Source organism: Acomys russatus, chromosome 10 (assembly GCF_903995435.1).
Source record: "Acomys russatus chromosome 10, mAcoRus1.1, whole genome shotgun sequence".
Lineage (NCBI taxonomy): Eukaryota > Metazoa > Chordata > Mammalia > Rodentia > Muridae > Acomys > Acomys russatus.
Window position 1 is genome coordinate 10,742,490 of NC_067146.1, and position 13,486 is coordinate 10,755,975.

General features: G+C 48.3%; 1 protein-coding gene across 1 annotated transcript; it reads left to right on the plus strand.

Moving 5' to 3' along the window:
• Positions 1 to 2,761: 2,761 nt before the first annotated feature.
• LOC127194232 (60S ribosomal protein L37-like) lies at positions 2,762 to 3,121 on the plus strand. The gene has a single exon (XM_051151555.1). The coding sequence runs from the start codon at positions 2,771 to 2,773 to the stop codon at positions 3,062 to 3,064; it is 294 nt and encodes a 97-aa protein (XP_051007512.1). The 5' UTR covers positions 2,762 to 2,770; the 3' UTR covers positions 3,065 to 3,121.
• Positions 3,122 to 13,486: the final 10,365 nt, after the last annotated feature.

The window sequence follows — 13,486 nt, forward strand, 5'->3', positions numbered from 1 at the left end:
GGGTGTGTGATATTCATGCCACAGCCAAAACCTTCAGCACACGGCTCACTAGTGTAGCTGAGGTGCCTGGAGCAAAGCGGTACAGGCACTGGGAAGTGTCACCAGGCAGAGAAGACAGAGTCAGGTCCTTCTAGAGTCTTCAGTACTTCAGTCACAACAGGAAAGGATACTGACTTTGTCTGGAGAACCTCCTGCTTCCTCCTGCCCTCCTGTGACCAGGCTGGCCCAGGTAACACCTTGGGGAAATCTAAGGGACACTGCCATTTGCATGCACCAGCCAGCTTGCATCGGCAAGCAAGAGCCAAGAGCCTCTGGGCCTTTCTGTGCAATACAGAAGCATAAAAATGTCCTGAATTCTAAATGAAAAAAAAAAATGTAACAACAACAACAAAAGATGGCCTTCCAGAGGAAAAAGGTGGGGCTCTCTGCTCCCAAGTGGGATCTAGGCGGTACTTGCAACTAACAGCCAGATGGGGGCAGTATTCCAGAGACAAGAACAAAACCCAGTAAGTAAGTAGTGCTACTACAAAGGAGTGGGGGAGACCTCGGCCTAGATTTGGGCTTGAAGCTGGCGAAACAGCCAGTTCTGGGTGCACCAGAGGAAGCAAGCCTGGTCTGATCTAGGATCAGACTGCCTGTGAGAAGCTGAAATGACCTTTACCCTCACAGAGCTGAGGTGCCATTGCCACAAGGCACACAAGAGGGATGCCTCCTTGCACTTGCAGAAAGCTTGGTGGACAGGATAGACTCAAGGCTGAAAACGCTGCATAAATGTGAATGAGGAACCTGGAAAGAGACACATCCAGTGTTCACCATGGCTGTCAGCTTGTCATAGATTCATGGGGGGATAAGACGATGTTCAATTTTGAAGCAGGTTCTCTCTGTGTAGCCCAGCTGTGTCCGGAAGTCACTATATAATCCAGGCTGACTTTGAACTCAAAATAATCCTCTACCTTAAACCTCCCACATGCTGGGATTGTCAGCATAAGCCACCATCTTCAGCTTAATTTTCTACTTATGCAACTCCCCCATCCGTGCTACTCCTTAATTATCTTGGTGTTAGGTTTGTTTTTTTTTACATTTTCATGTGTGTGTGTATGTGTGTGTGTGTGTATGTGTGTGTATGTGTGTATGTGTGTGTATGTGTGTATGTGTGTGTGTATGTGTGTGTATGTGTGTATGTGTGTGTATGTGTGTATGTGTATATGTGTGTGTATGTGTGTATGTGTGTGTATGTATGTATATGTATATGTGTGTGTATGTGTGTATGTGTGTGTATGTGTGTATGTGTATATGTGTGTGTATGTGTGTATGTGTGTGTATGTATGTATGTATGTGTATGTGTGTGTATGTGTGTGTATGTGTATGTGTGCGTGTATGTGTGCGTGTATGTGTGTGTGTGTATGTATGTATGTGTGTATGTGTGTACATGTGTGTGTATGTGTGTATGTGTGTGTATGTGTGTATGTGTGTATGTGTGTATGTGTGTGTATGTGTGTACGTGTGTGTATGTGTGCATGTGTGTGTATGTGTGTGTATGTATGTTTATGTGTGTGTGTATGTGTGTGTATGTGTGTATGTGTGTATGTGTGTGTATGTGTGTATGTGTCTATGTGTGTGTATGTGTGTGTATGTGTGTATGTGTATGTGTGCGTATGTGTGTGTGGTGATGTGTATGTGTGGTGTGTATGTGTGTATATGTATGTGTGTATGTGTGTGTGTATGTGTGTGTGTGTGTGTGTGTGTGTGTGTGTGTGTGTGTATAGATCAGAGGACAATCCACAGGCACTGGTCTCTCCTACCTTGCAGGTTCCATTGATCTCTGAGCCATCTTGCTGGCGCTACTGTAGCACTCTTCAGGGTCTAAACTCTGCCAGTCCGTAGGTTGGGGGCTCCCGGTACATATGAAGTGAGCTGTGAGGAAACAATCAATAGCTCCCACAAGAGAGTAAGAAAGGGCAACCTGACAGCAACTGCAAGCGGTAGCCCCAGACAGATTCTGCAGACAGACAGCTGATGCGTAGAGCTGGATCAGCAGGTCGGTGCCCTCAGAACCGTACCCAGCTCTGCCGATCTGGAGGTTACAGGAGAGAACACCACCAAGGAAGCCAGCCTATGCCAAGCCTGGGAGGAACCCAAGAGGACACAGATGCAAAGCATTAATCTTAAGAAATTCCACTTGACAAGAGGACCCTCTGCCTAAGAGAGTGATAAATGGATGGACGGGAAGAGTGTTGTATAAAAGGGACATGTGCAGAAGAGTAGGGCGCCACTGCACCCCATGGAGATAGGCAGAAAGCCTTGGGCAGGGAAGAGAATAAGTGGTCTGGGATGGAGCTGAGCCTTTCCCAGACTCATCTTTCAGGGATAAGCCCATGGGAGGCGATTTGTTGGGTAGCTGGTGAAGACTCAAGTCCTCGGGCTCTGAGCCTCTGGCTTGGCACCCACTGCATTTCCTGATGCTCTCGGGGAATTGGATTTTAGATTCCTGAGCAGAAAAAGACCAAGGTAACAGGATTACAACACTTCCTGCATCTTCAGCATACACAGAAACACGGAGGGGAGGGGAGGGGAGGGGAGGGCTGGACCACAGAGGCCAGCTGTGTGAGCAGAAGAGCCTCTGGCCTACTACAGCTATTTCCCAGGGCATGCGAACTGCAAAAGCTGCAGCCTCGCCATCCTGTAGGAGCTCCTGGCTCCCTCGTCTCTCAGCTCGCAATAAAGAGCTTCAGTATGCTTCCGGTCTCTTTGGCCTGGCAGCAGAAGCAAGATGACAAAAGGGACGTCATCCTTTGGGAAGTGTCGCAATAAGACGCACACGTTGTGCCGCAGCTGTGGCTCCAAGGCCTACCACCTTCAGAAGTCGACCTGTGGCAAATGTGGCTACCCTGCCAAGCACAAAAGAAAGTATAACTGGAGTGCCAAGGCTAAGAGGCGGAACACAACCAGGACCGGGCGGATGAGACACCTAAAAATTGTCTACCGGAGATTCAGACATGGATTCCGTGAAGGAACAACACCTAAACCCAAGAGGGCAGCTGTTGCAGCATCCAGTTCATCTTGAAGATTTCAAGCAGTCATAAAATAAATGCTCTGGTTTCAAAAAAAAAAAAAAAAAGAGCTTCAGTACACTGTGTATGGGGGGAGGGGCAGTATTAGAGCTTCATTGCCAGCTGCAGCCCCAGGCCGGCTTGTCTCGGATCCGGGGAACCAGGCACAAAAGCTTACCCACCCCACCTTCACCACCACAGACCCAGTGAATGAAGAAGTCTGTGTGCTCAAATATTCTAGGGTTTCTATAGAATCATTGATTCTGGGCGACAGTGCAGACAAAGCCGCTCTCCTCACCAAGCTCACGTTCTTGATGAGAAACAGCCATAAAGAGAGTGGAGGACGACAACAAGTAGAATTTTATCTTCTGTACCCATTAAATTAAAGTGCTCCCAGACTCAGTTCTTAGAGTTCTTCTCTTCCTCTGCCCACCACTGTGATTTGAATGTCACACATATCACCACCACTCCATAGCTTGCTGTATTTAAACACCTGGTCCCTGTAGATGCTACAGTTTGGAAAGGTTGTGATGTCTTTAAAGGACAGACCCTTGCTAGAGGATGGACTCTTGCTAGAGGAAGTATTCACTAAGGGTAGGACGTGAGGTTTTTTATTTTTGGTTTATTGGTTGGTTTTGGTTTTTGGTTTTTCAAAACGGGGTTTCTCTGTTTTATTGCCCTGGCTGTCCTGGAACTCACTCTGTAGACCAACCTAGCCTTGAACTCACAAAAGATCCTGCCTCTACCTCTGGAGTGCTGAGAATAAAGACATGCACCACCATGGCCGACTAGGGCTTGAGGTTTTATAGGCTATTGACTCTTTCCTGGTTCCTGAGCATGGATGCAGAGACGAGCAGCCTCTTGGTGCATCTCTTCTCCTCAAGCTGCCATGTCTTCCCTGCCATTGTAGGCTGTACCCCTCAAACTGTGAAACACAGCAAACCCTCAATAAATTCTTCCTCTCTTTATTTGTCTATTGCCAGCTATTTTGTCACAGCAATAGGAAAAGTAACAAACACACCATTAGTGACTACACACACACACACAAACACACACACACACACGGGAGGCCAATTCAATTCCACTTCAAGGACATGCCTCCAATAACCACCCTTCTTTCTTTTTTCTCTTTCAAAAGTTCTATTATATCCCAATAATGCCAAGCTGAAAGAACAAACCTTTGACATATAGGCCTTTGGAGAACAATTGAGATCCAAACTGTACTAATGACAGTCTATGTGTCTTAACTTGAACATGTTCAAAACTGAGCTCCTGTTCGTCCACCCTGAGTTTCCTTCTTCATTTTTGCAGGAAAGAAAAACCTGACAACAGCACGTTGAGAAGGTCTGGTGATGGTGCATGAGGAAATATAGGTCACCTTGGTGGGGACGGCATGCTGATGGCTGCGTGAGATGGTGGTGATGGCTGTGAGAGATGGTGGTGGTGGTTGTGAGAGATGGTGATGGCTGTGTGAGATGGTGATGGCTGTGCGAGGGTAATAGTTGTGTGAGATGGTGATGGCTGTGTGAGATGGTGATGGCTGTGTGAGATGGTGATGGCTGTGTGAGATGGTGGTGATGGCTGTGTGAGATTGTGATGGTTGTGTGAGATGGTGATGGCTGTGTGAGGTGGTGATGGCTGTGTGAGATGGTGGTGGTGGCTGTGTGAGAGGGTGATGGCTGTGTGAGATGGTGGTGATGGCTGTGTGAGATGGTGATGGCTGTGTGAGATGGTGATGGCTGTGTGAGATGGTGGTGATGGCTGTGTGAGATGGTGATGGCTGTGTGAGATGGTGATGGCTGTGTGAGATGATGATGGCTGTGTGAGATGGTGATGGCTGTGTGAGATGGTGGTGATGGCTGTGTGAGATTGTGATGGTTGTGTGAGATGGTGATGGCTGTGTGAGGTGGTGATGGCTGTGTGAGATGGTATGGTGGTGGTGGCTGTGTGAGAGGGTGATGGCTGTGTGAGATGGTGGTGATGGCTGTGTGAGAGGGTGATGGCTGTGTGAGATGGTGGTGATGGCTGTGTGAGATGGTGGTGATGGCTGTGTGAGATGGTGATGGCTGTGTGAGATGGTGGTGGTGGCTGTGTGAGATGGTGATGGCTGTGTGAGATGGTGATGGCTGTGTGAGATGGTGATGGCTGTGTGAGATGGTGGTGGTGGCTGTGTGAGATGGTGATGGCTGTGGAGATGGTGATGATGGCTGTGTGAGATGGTGATGGCTGTGTGGATGTTGTGATGGCTATGTGAGATGGTGGTGATAGCTGTGTGAGTGGTGAAGGCTGTGTGAGATGGTGGTGGTGGCTGTGTGAAATGGTGATGGCTGTGTCAGATGGTGATGGCTGTGTGAGATGGTGGTGGTGGCTGTGTGAGAGGGTGATGGCTGTGTGAGATGGTGATGGCTGTGTGAGAGGGTGATGGATGTGTGAGATGGTGGTGGTGGCTGTGTGAGATGGTGATGGCTGTGGGAGATGGTGATGGCTGTGTGAGATGGTGATGGCTGTGTGAGATGGTGGTGATGGCTGTGTGAGATGGTGATGGCTGTGTGAGATGGTGATGGCTGTGTGAGATGGTGGTGATGGCTGTGTGAGATGGTGATGGCTGTGTGAGATGGTGATGGCTGTGTGAGATGGTGGTGATGGCTGTGTGAGATGGTGATGGCTGTGTGAGATGGTGGTGATGGCTGTGTGAGATGGTGATGGCTGTGTGAGATGGTGATGGCTGTGTGAGATGGTGGTGGTGGCTGTGTGAGAGGGTGATGGCTGTGTGAGATGGTGATGGCTGTGTGAGAGGGTGATGGATGTGTGAGATGGTGATGGCTGTGTGAGATGGTGATGGCTGTGTGAGATGGTGGTGGTGGTGTGTGTGGTGAGATGGTGATGGCTGTGGGAGATGGTGATGGCTGTGTGAGATGGTGATGGCTGTGTGGAGGGTGATGGCTGTGTGAGATGGTGGTGATGGCTGTGTGAGAGGGGTGATGGCTGTGTGAGAGCTGGTGGTGATGGCTGTGGGAGATGGTGGTGATAGCTGTGTGAGATGGTGGTGATGGCTGTGTGAGATGGTGATGGCTGTGTGAGAGGGTGATGGATGTGTGAGATGGTGATGGCTGTGTGAGATGGTGATGGCTGTGTGAGATGGTGGTGGTGGCTGTGTGAGATGGTGATGGCTGTGGGAGATGGTGATGGCTGTGTGAGATGGTGATGGCTGTGTGAGAGGGTGATGGCTGTGTGAGATGGTGGTGATGGCTGTGTGAGAGGGTGATGGCTGTGTGAGATGGTGGTGATGGCTGTGTGAGATGGTGGTGATAGCTGTGTGAGATGGTGGTGATGGCTGTGTGAGAGGGTGATGGCTGTGTGAGATGGTGGTGATGGCTGTGTGAGATGGTGGTGATGGCTGTGTGAGATGGTGGTGATGGCTGTGTGAGATGGTGGTGATGGCTGTGTGAGATGGTGGTGGTGGCTGTGTGAGGTGGTGGTGATGGCTGTGTGAAATGGTGATGGCTGTGTGAGATTGTGATGGTTGTGTGATGATGGTGATGGCTGTGTGAGATGGCGATGGCTGTGTCAGATGGTGATGGCTGTGTGAGATGATGATGGCTTTGTGAGATGATGTTGGTGCTGTGTGAGATGGTGGTGGCTGTGTGAGATGGTGGTGATGGCTGTGTGAGATGGTGATGGCTGTGTGAGATGGTGATGGCTGTGTGAGATGGTGATGATGGCTGTGTGAGATGGTGATGGCTTTGTGAGATGGTGCTGGTGGCTTTGTGAGAGGTTGATGGCTGTGTGAAATGGTGGTGGTGGCTGTGTGAGATGGTGATGGCAGTGTGAGATGGTGGTGATGGCTGTGTGAGATGGGTGATGGCTGTGTGAGATGGTGGTGGCTTTGTGGATGTGTGATGGCTGTGTGAGGATGTGATGGCTTTGTGAGATGGTGCTGGTGGCTTTGTGAGAGGTTGATGGCTATGTGAAATGGTGGTGGTGGCTGTGTGAGATGGTGATGGCTGTGTGAGATGATGGTGATGACTGTGTGATGTGGTGATGGCTGTGTGATTTGATGGCTGTGTGAGATGGTTATGGCTGTGTGAGAGGGTGATGGCTGTGCGAGATGGTGGTGGTGGCTGTGAGATGGTGTGATAGCTTTGTGAGATGGTGGCTGTGTGAGATGTTGATGGCTGTGTGAGATGGTGGTGGTGGCTGTGTGAGATGGTGATGGCTGTGTGAGATGGTTGTGATGGCTGTGTGAGATGGTTATGGCTGTGTGAGAGGGTGATGGCTGTGCGAGATGGTGGTGGTGGCTGTGAGAGATGGTGATAGCTTTGTGAGATGGTGGCGGTGGCTGTGTGAGATGTTGATGGCTTTGTGAGATGGCGGTGGTGGCTGTGTGAGAGGGTGATGGCTGCATGAGAGGGTGATGGCTGTGTGACATGGTGATGGCTGTGAGAGATGGTGGTGGTGGCTGTGTGAGATGGTGATAGCTGTGTGAGATGGTGATGGCTGTGTGAGATGGTGATGGCTTTGTGAGATGGTGGTGGTGGTTTTGTGAGAGGTTGATGGCTGTGTGAAATGGTGGTGGTGGCTGTGTGAGATGGTGATGGCTGTGTGAGATGGGGATGGCTGTGTAAGAGGGTGATGGCTGTGAGAGATGGTTGTGATATGGTAGTGGCTGTGTGAGATGGTGGTGGTGGCTGTGTGAGAGGGTGATGGCTCTGTGAGAGGGTGATGGCGGTGTGACATGTGGTGACGGCTGTGTGAGATGGTGATGGCTGTGTGAAGTTGTGATGGCTGTGTGAGATGGTTATGGCTGTGTGAGATGGTGATGGCTGTGTGAGAGGGTGATGGCTGTGTGAGATGGTGATGGCTGTGTGAGAGGGTGATGGCTGTGTGAGATGGTGGTGTGGCTGTGAGAGGGTGATGGCTGTGTGACTTGTGATGGCGTGTGACATGGTGTGATGGCTGTGTGAGATGGTGATGGCTTTGTGAGATGGTGGTGGTGGCTTTGTGAGAGGTTGATGGCTGTGTGAGATGGTGATGGCTGTGTGGAGGGTGATGGCAGTGTGACATGGTGGTGATGGCTGTGTGAGATGGTGATGGCTGTGTGAGATGGTGGTGGTGGCTGTGTGAGAGGTTGATGGCTGTGTCAGATGGTGATGGCTGTGTGAGATGATGACTATGGCTCTAGAAGATGGTGATAACTGTGTGAGATGGCCAAGCACACTGCGTCAAGAAGCAGAAATGAATTCTAGTGCTCAACTCACTTTCTGTATTTCCCTTTCTTGTCAGTCTGTGACTCTGGCCATGTGGTGGTCCCACCCACATTCATAGCGGTGTGTCTCCCTGTGATTAAACTTCCATGGAAATGCCCACACTGGCACGCCCAATTGTGTGTCTCCCAGGTAGTCCGACTCCAGTCAAACTGAGAAGGAAAGTTAACCATGCCTCACCTGCCACAGTTTGCTCTTCATACCAACCCCCAAATTCTTTTCAGTTGCCCAGGCCCTAACCTTCCAGTCATCTTTGATTACTCTGTTTTTCTCATACCCCACACCCAATCTCTTCAGTAGTTCCACATGCTCCACCTTCCTCATATACTCACAATGCAGCCATCTGCCTCCATTCCATGGGATCATAAGCAAACCCACCAGCCTCTCTGTCACCTAGATCATTGCGATTGCCTTATAGATTATATCTGCACCTACTGTACCTCCAATGGGTCTCAGTCCATCAGGGAAGGGATCATATAGTGTGGTTGTCAGATCTCAAGATTTCCAGGCATAGATAGCCCCTTGCAGATGACCAAACAGGAAGTGTTAGGAACACAACATAAAATTTACCTCCAGAGATGGAATAGGTCACAGAGAAAGTATGCATGGTCTAAGGACCTGTATCTCACAAGCAAAAGTTCTGTCCAGGGGTAGGCGCTTGATGGTAGGGCACCTTCTCTGGAAGAAGTGCAAGTGGTGATTGTAATGGAGGATGGTCCAGCAATGGGCACGTAACTGGGTGAAACATCCTCTAGATAAAAAGGCAGCCTGACAGCTCTCCCTAAGGAAGTGCTCAGGTCTCTCTGCTTCTGCCTCAAGTACCAACAATCAAAGACCAGGCCAAGGAGGTCGGACATAAGATTTAAGATATGATGTACAAAGACACGGAAAACTGACCTCCTGACACTCATCTCCTAGCCCTAGCCTTTCACTCAATGGCCCACTCCCTAGGAAAACTAAACAAGAACCAAGGTGAACTCCGTGAGAAGGAAAGCTTAAGCCTGGCCACCAGAGGACTGCCTCCCCACCTGTGGCCTAACTTGAGTTACTAAGACCCGAGTTTTCATACAGGGCATTAGAGCTAAATCTCCATTCCAGTAAGAAGTGGGAACACATTTCCATACAGAATCTGGCAGGAAGTACATGGACTGCTGTTCTGGCTAGCTTCTTCTTAAGTTACAGGAACATTTGCAATAGAAGGCATGACATGCGTTGGCCTGACTATCTAATTATAAAGCCAGATGATAAAGAATGGGTTTGTGGTTTTCCAGTGTCTGGATGTCAACACTACATCCATTTGCACTAGCTTAAACACTCCTCTAGGCCCTCAAATGCAAACACAAAAAACAGGACAAACTACAGCTTCCAGAAAAACATTTGTCTCTGAGTTAAAATGGTCACCTCATACCTATGCCCCACATCACACCCATAGAAAATCCTGACTCACTTGCTCATCAGCTGTGGGTCTACTACCTTTTCTGAACGCTTTCCCATCGTTGTCCACTTACTGCTGTGGGGTTGTCTGGAGCCTCTGTGTACAGTCAGCATCATCTCATGCACAAAGTGACCAAAAGCCCTCCCAGAACAAATTGAGAGAGGAGTGAGGCCGGTGGCTACTGACTGCAGTTTTCTGCAGAATCCCCACACAAAAGCGCCTACTGTGTTGGGAATGTCTGATGAACACCCAGTGTAGTTGGCAAATCATCTGTGCAATATACATATGGTACACCCCAGGATGCAACCATGCTTCATCTATGAAAACTACACACACACACACACACACACACACACACACACACACACAAAGTATGGCTACAGGAGGACAAGAAGTTACTTGGACACTCTTTTCCCAATACTTAGCACACTCAACCACGCCTTCCTTCTGAGCATGCAAACTCCTAAAGGCAGCTGTAGTTGTTTTCCCAAAGCGAACTATACTTAAAATACACATACATATATGTGTATATGTGTTCATACATGTAGAAACACCAGGGGCAGAGCATTATTATCATCACCTTCTGATGATTTTATGCAGTAAGTACCATCCATCCTTCAAAAAAGTATGAAATAAAAGTCTCTAGTTATAGATTTGAACCAGAATAAAAGTCACCAAAATAGGAGAAAACAGCCTTACTAGGCAATTGAGTTTTATCTTAGGTGCCAACACTAGTTTGGAGGTGGGGAAGGTCCTAATAAACTCAGTAGAAACTTTCTGGATGGCAAATGCTCTCTCAGAGGACATCTCCTTGAGAACAATTGCCTTACTGTTTTGTTTAAAACAATGTCTCAGGTAGCTGAGCTGGGCTTGGACTCTCCACCCAGCTCAACTTCCTAAGTTCTGGCCTTCCAGATGTGCAGCACCAGCATAGGGGAACAGTCTAGAAACGCTTTGTTTATGTTTAGACATGATGGCTCAGGGGAAGAGCAACGCAAGTTTTCTAGATTATTCATTTCTTCCCTTCCCACACTATTAGTACCTCATACCTACATGTGAAAAAATCACAAACACAGGTATGATAAGACCTTGGTCTTAGTTATTTATAGACTTGGAATATAGCAATCAGAATTTTTTGAAAAATATTCAAACTGCATATTGAACATCATATAGCATCTCCAAAAATGGGAGAAATTACATGTAGCAGAAACAGACCCATGGCAGCATCATGTGTTAAACTCCAGTGTTACTCCATTGGCTGGGCTTTTGTGGTGGAGGGGATTAAACCGAGAGCTTCAAGAATCAGCCCTCTACTGCTGAGCCGTGTGCCCAGCCCTGAACTACAATGCCAGACTTTTCCCCCAACATAATATTTTATTAATTATTTAGCAATTTCACATTATGCACCCTATCATACTCACTTTCCAGTACTCCCATGTCTGCCCCTCACCAGCCCTTGTGATCCCTCTCAAAGAAAAAAAGAAAAAAAAAAAAGGAAATCCAATTTCTGTTGTTCATATTCTCTCTAGAGCTTGGCCAAAATCCCATTATCCAGCCTTTAAAGAACACTGAGTCCTTACCCACCCCATCACCGCTAGAAGCCATCAGCTGTGAAGAGCTACACTTCAGCATCCTTATCACAGTGTTTAAAAGTTCTCTTTAATAGCTTCCTGTCTAGGCTATTACTTTGGGGGTTGGGGAGGGGAGGAATGTGGATAGAGTTGTCACAGAAGCCTTCTATGTCCCTCTTTCTCAGCTGTGATTGGTGCCAGTGCAAAGGTAGCTGCCATGCCCTTTACAGTCAGCAGGAGCAAAGGTCATGGACTTCTACACGGATTCTGGAAACAGCACAGACCATGTGCATCCACACAGCCTCCACATCAGCACAGGCCACAGACCTCAGCATGGTCTCTGATGGCAGTACACACCACAAACACCAACATGACCCTCTGCTGAGGCACAGGCCATGGAAACTATCATAACCTCAACAGCAGCACAGGCCCAGGACTTCAACATGGATCACTGGGCAACACATGCCACAAACACCAATATGGTCCCTGGCAGCAGCCCCACCATGGACATCAACAGGGCTCCCAGCTGCAGTAGGACCACGGACCCAATGCCCTTGGAGGCAGCACAGACCATGGACATCAACACGGCCTCTGGTGGCTGCACAGGTCACTCAAATCAACATGGCTTCCAGTGACAATCTGGACCATAGACACTAATATGACATCCTACAATAGCACAGACTACAGACATCCACCTAGCCTCCAACAGCAGCATGGGCCTCGGACACGCACATGATTGCCAGACCATGAACATCCACATGAACCTCAGCTTCAACGCAGCCTGTGGCAGCAGACTACAGATACCAACATGGCCTCCAGGGGTAGCACAGACCACAGAGGTCTTCCAAGGAGGTCCAATCCAGAAAATGAACTGTTCTTCATCACAGACTACTGTGGTTGCTCAGGACCAGGGAAATCATGCTGCTGGGCAGTGTGTTTGGTGGTTCAGTCTGTGCAAGCTCCAGGATGTTGCACACTGCCATCACCCTTACTCAGCAATGGCATACTCCCCTACTCACCACAGCCTTCTCCATGCCACTGCTATCAAATTGTAGAGGAATTTTAATCCAGCAACATGGCTGCTCTGACAAAGGATCACAGACACAAAGATGTCTGTGTGATCTGGCTGGAATACAGACACATCCTTAGTATGCACCTTTAATCCCAAACAATGATGTCAAATTGAGGAGCAGACAAAGTGATGAATCAGAGAAAGATTTGACAGGATGAGTCAGAGATAGGATATGCCCAACTCTCAAAAAAACAAGCAGAAAAGAGAAGCTACTTAAGAGCATGAGAGAGAGAGAGAGAGAGAGAGAGAAGAGAGAAGAGAGAAGAGTTCATGGAGACAGAAGACAATACGGAAGAGTTTGGGAGTAAGGTACAGTTTGGAGCCATTCAGTTGAGTGCAGTTGAATTTGTGCAATTCAGTTTGTGGAGTTCCAAGGCAGTTTTTCTAAGCAGAGCAATACAGTTAGAAGTGGGAAGAAGCCAGTTCGAATCAGTCAGCTTGAGAGGAGTTTTGAGCCAAAACAGATGAGTTGAACCAGCCAACCAGAGTTCAGAAAGAAGTAGAAAGGGTGAGCTTATTCAGCAGTAAGTCTCAAAGGCTGAAAATATTCTATCTAGGCCTACATTAGCAGAGGGAGGTTGGAAGCTGAAGCCTTTAAGGTCCAGGCTTGCAGAATATTAGATTGTATGGAGGTTAGAAGCTTACAGACCTAGGCCTAGGCATAGATAGAAACTCTCTGGGCTCAGCTCAAGCCATGTATTATTACTGAAGCTTCGGTATGGCTGTCATCTCAGCCCCTCATCTAAGGAAACAAAAACATTTGCATGCATCTCTATTTCCACCTCCCTCAGCCACACACTCACTGCTCTGTTCATCCATCTTCCTCACCTCTCTGTTGCATGTTCCTTTGTTGTAGTGGCAATGGAAACTTTACTTTGTCACATGGTATTTTTCCTGCCTCCCCCTCACCTCCAACCAGTTTTATATGCAAATATTCATTGCAACAAGCCATTGGTCTGGTTCAACATCTCTGGTTTCTGAAGCACCGTAAGTACTGAACCATCACTAAGTCTCCTCTCAGATATCGCACTGTCGCCCAGAGTCAGTAATGCTGCATCTAGGCAAGGTACTCAGGGGCAGGTTCTGTGCAAGCT

Excerpts from the sequence above, each read along its gene's own strand:
- LOC127194232 (XM_051151555.1), top strand. The coding sequence starts at position 2,771 with ATGACAAAAGGGACGTCATCCTTTGGGAAGTGTCGCAATAAGACGCAC.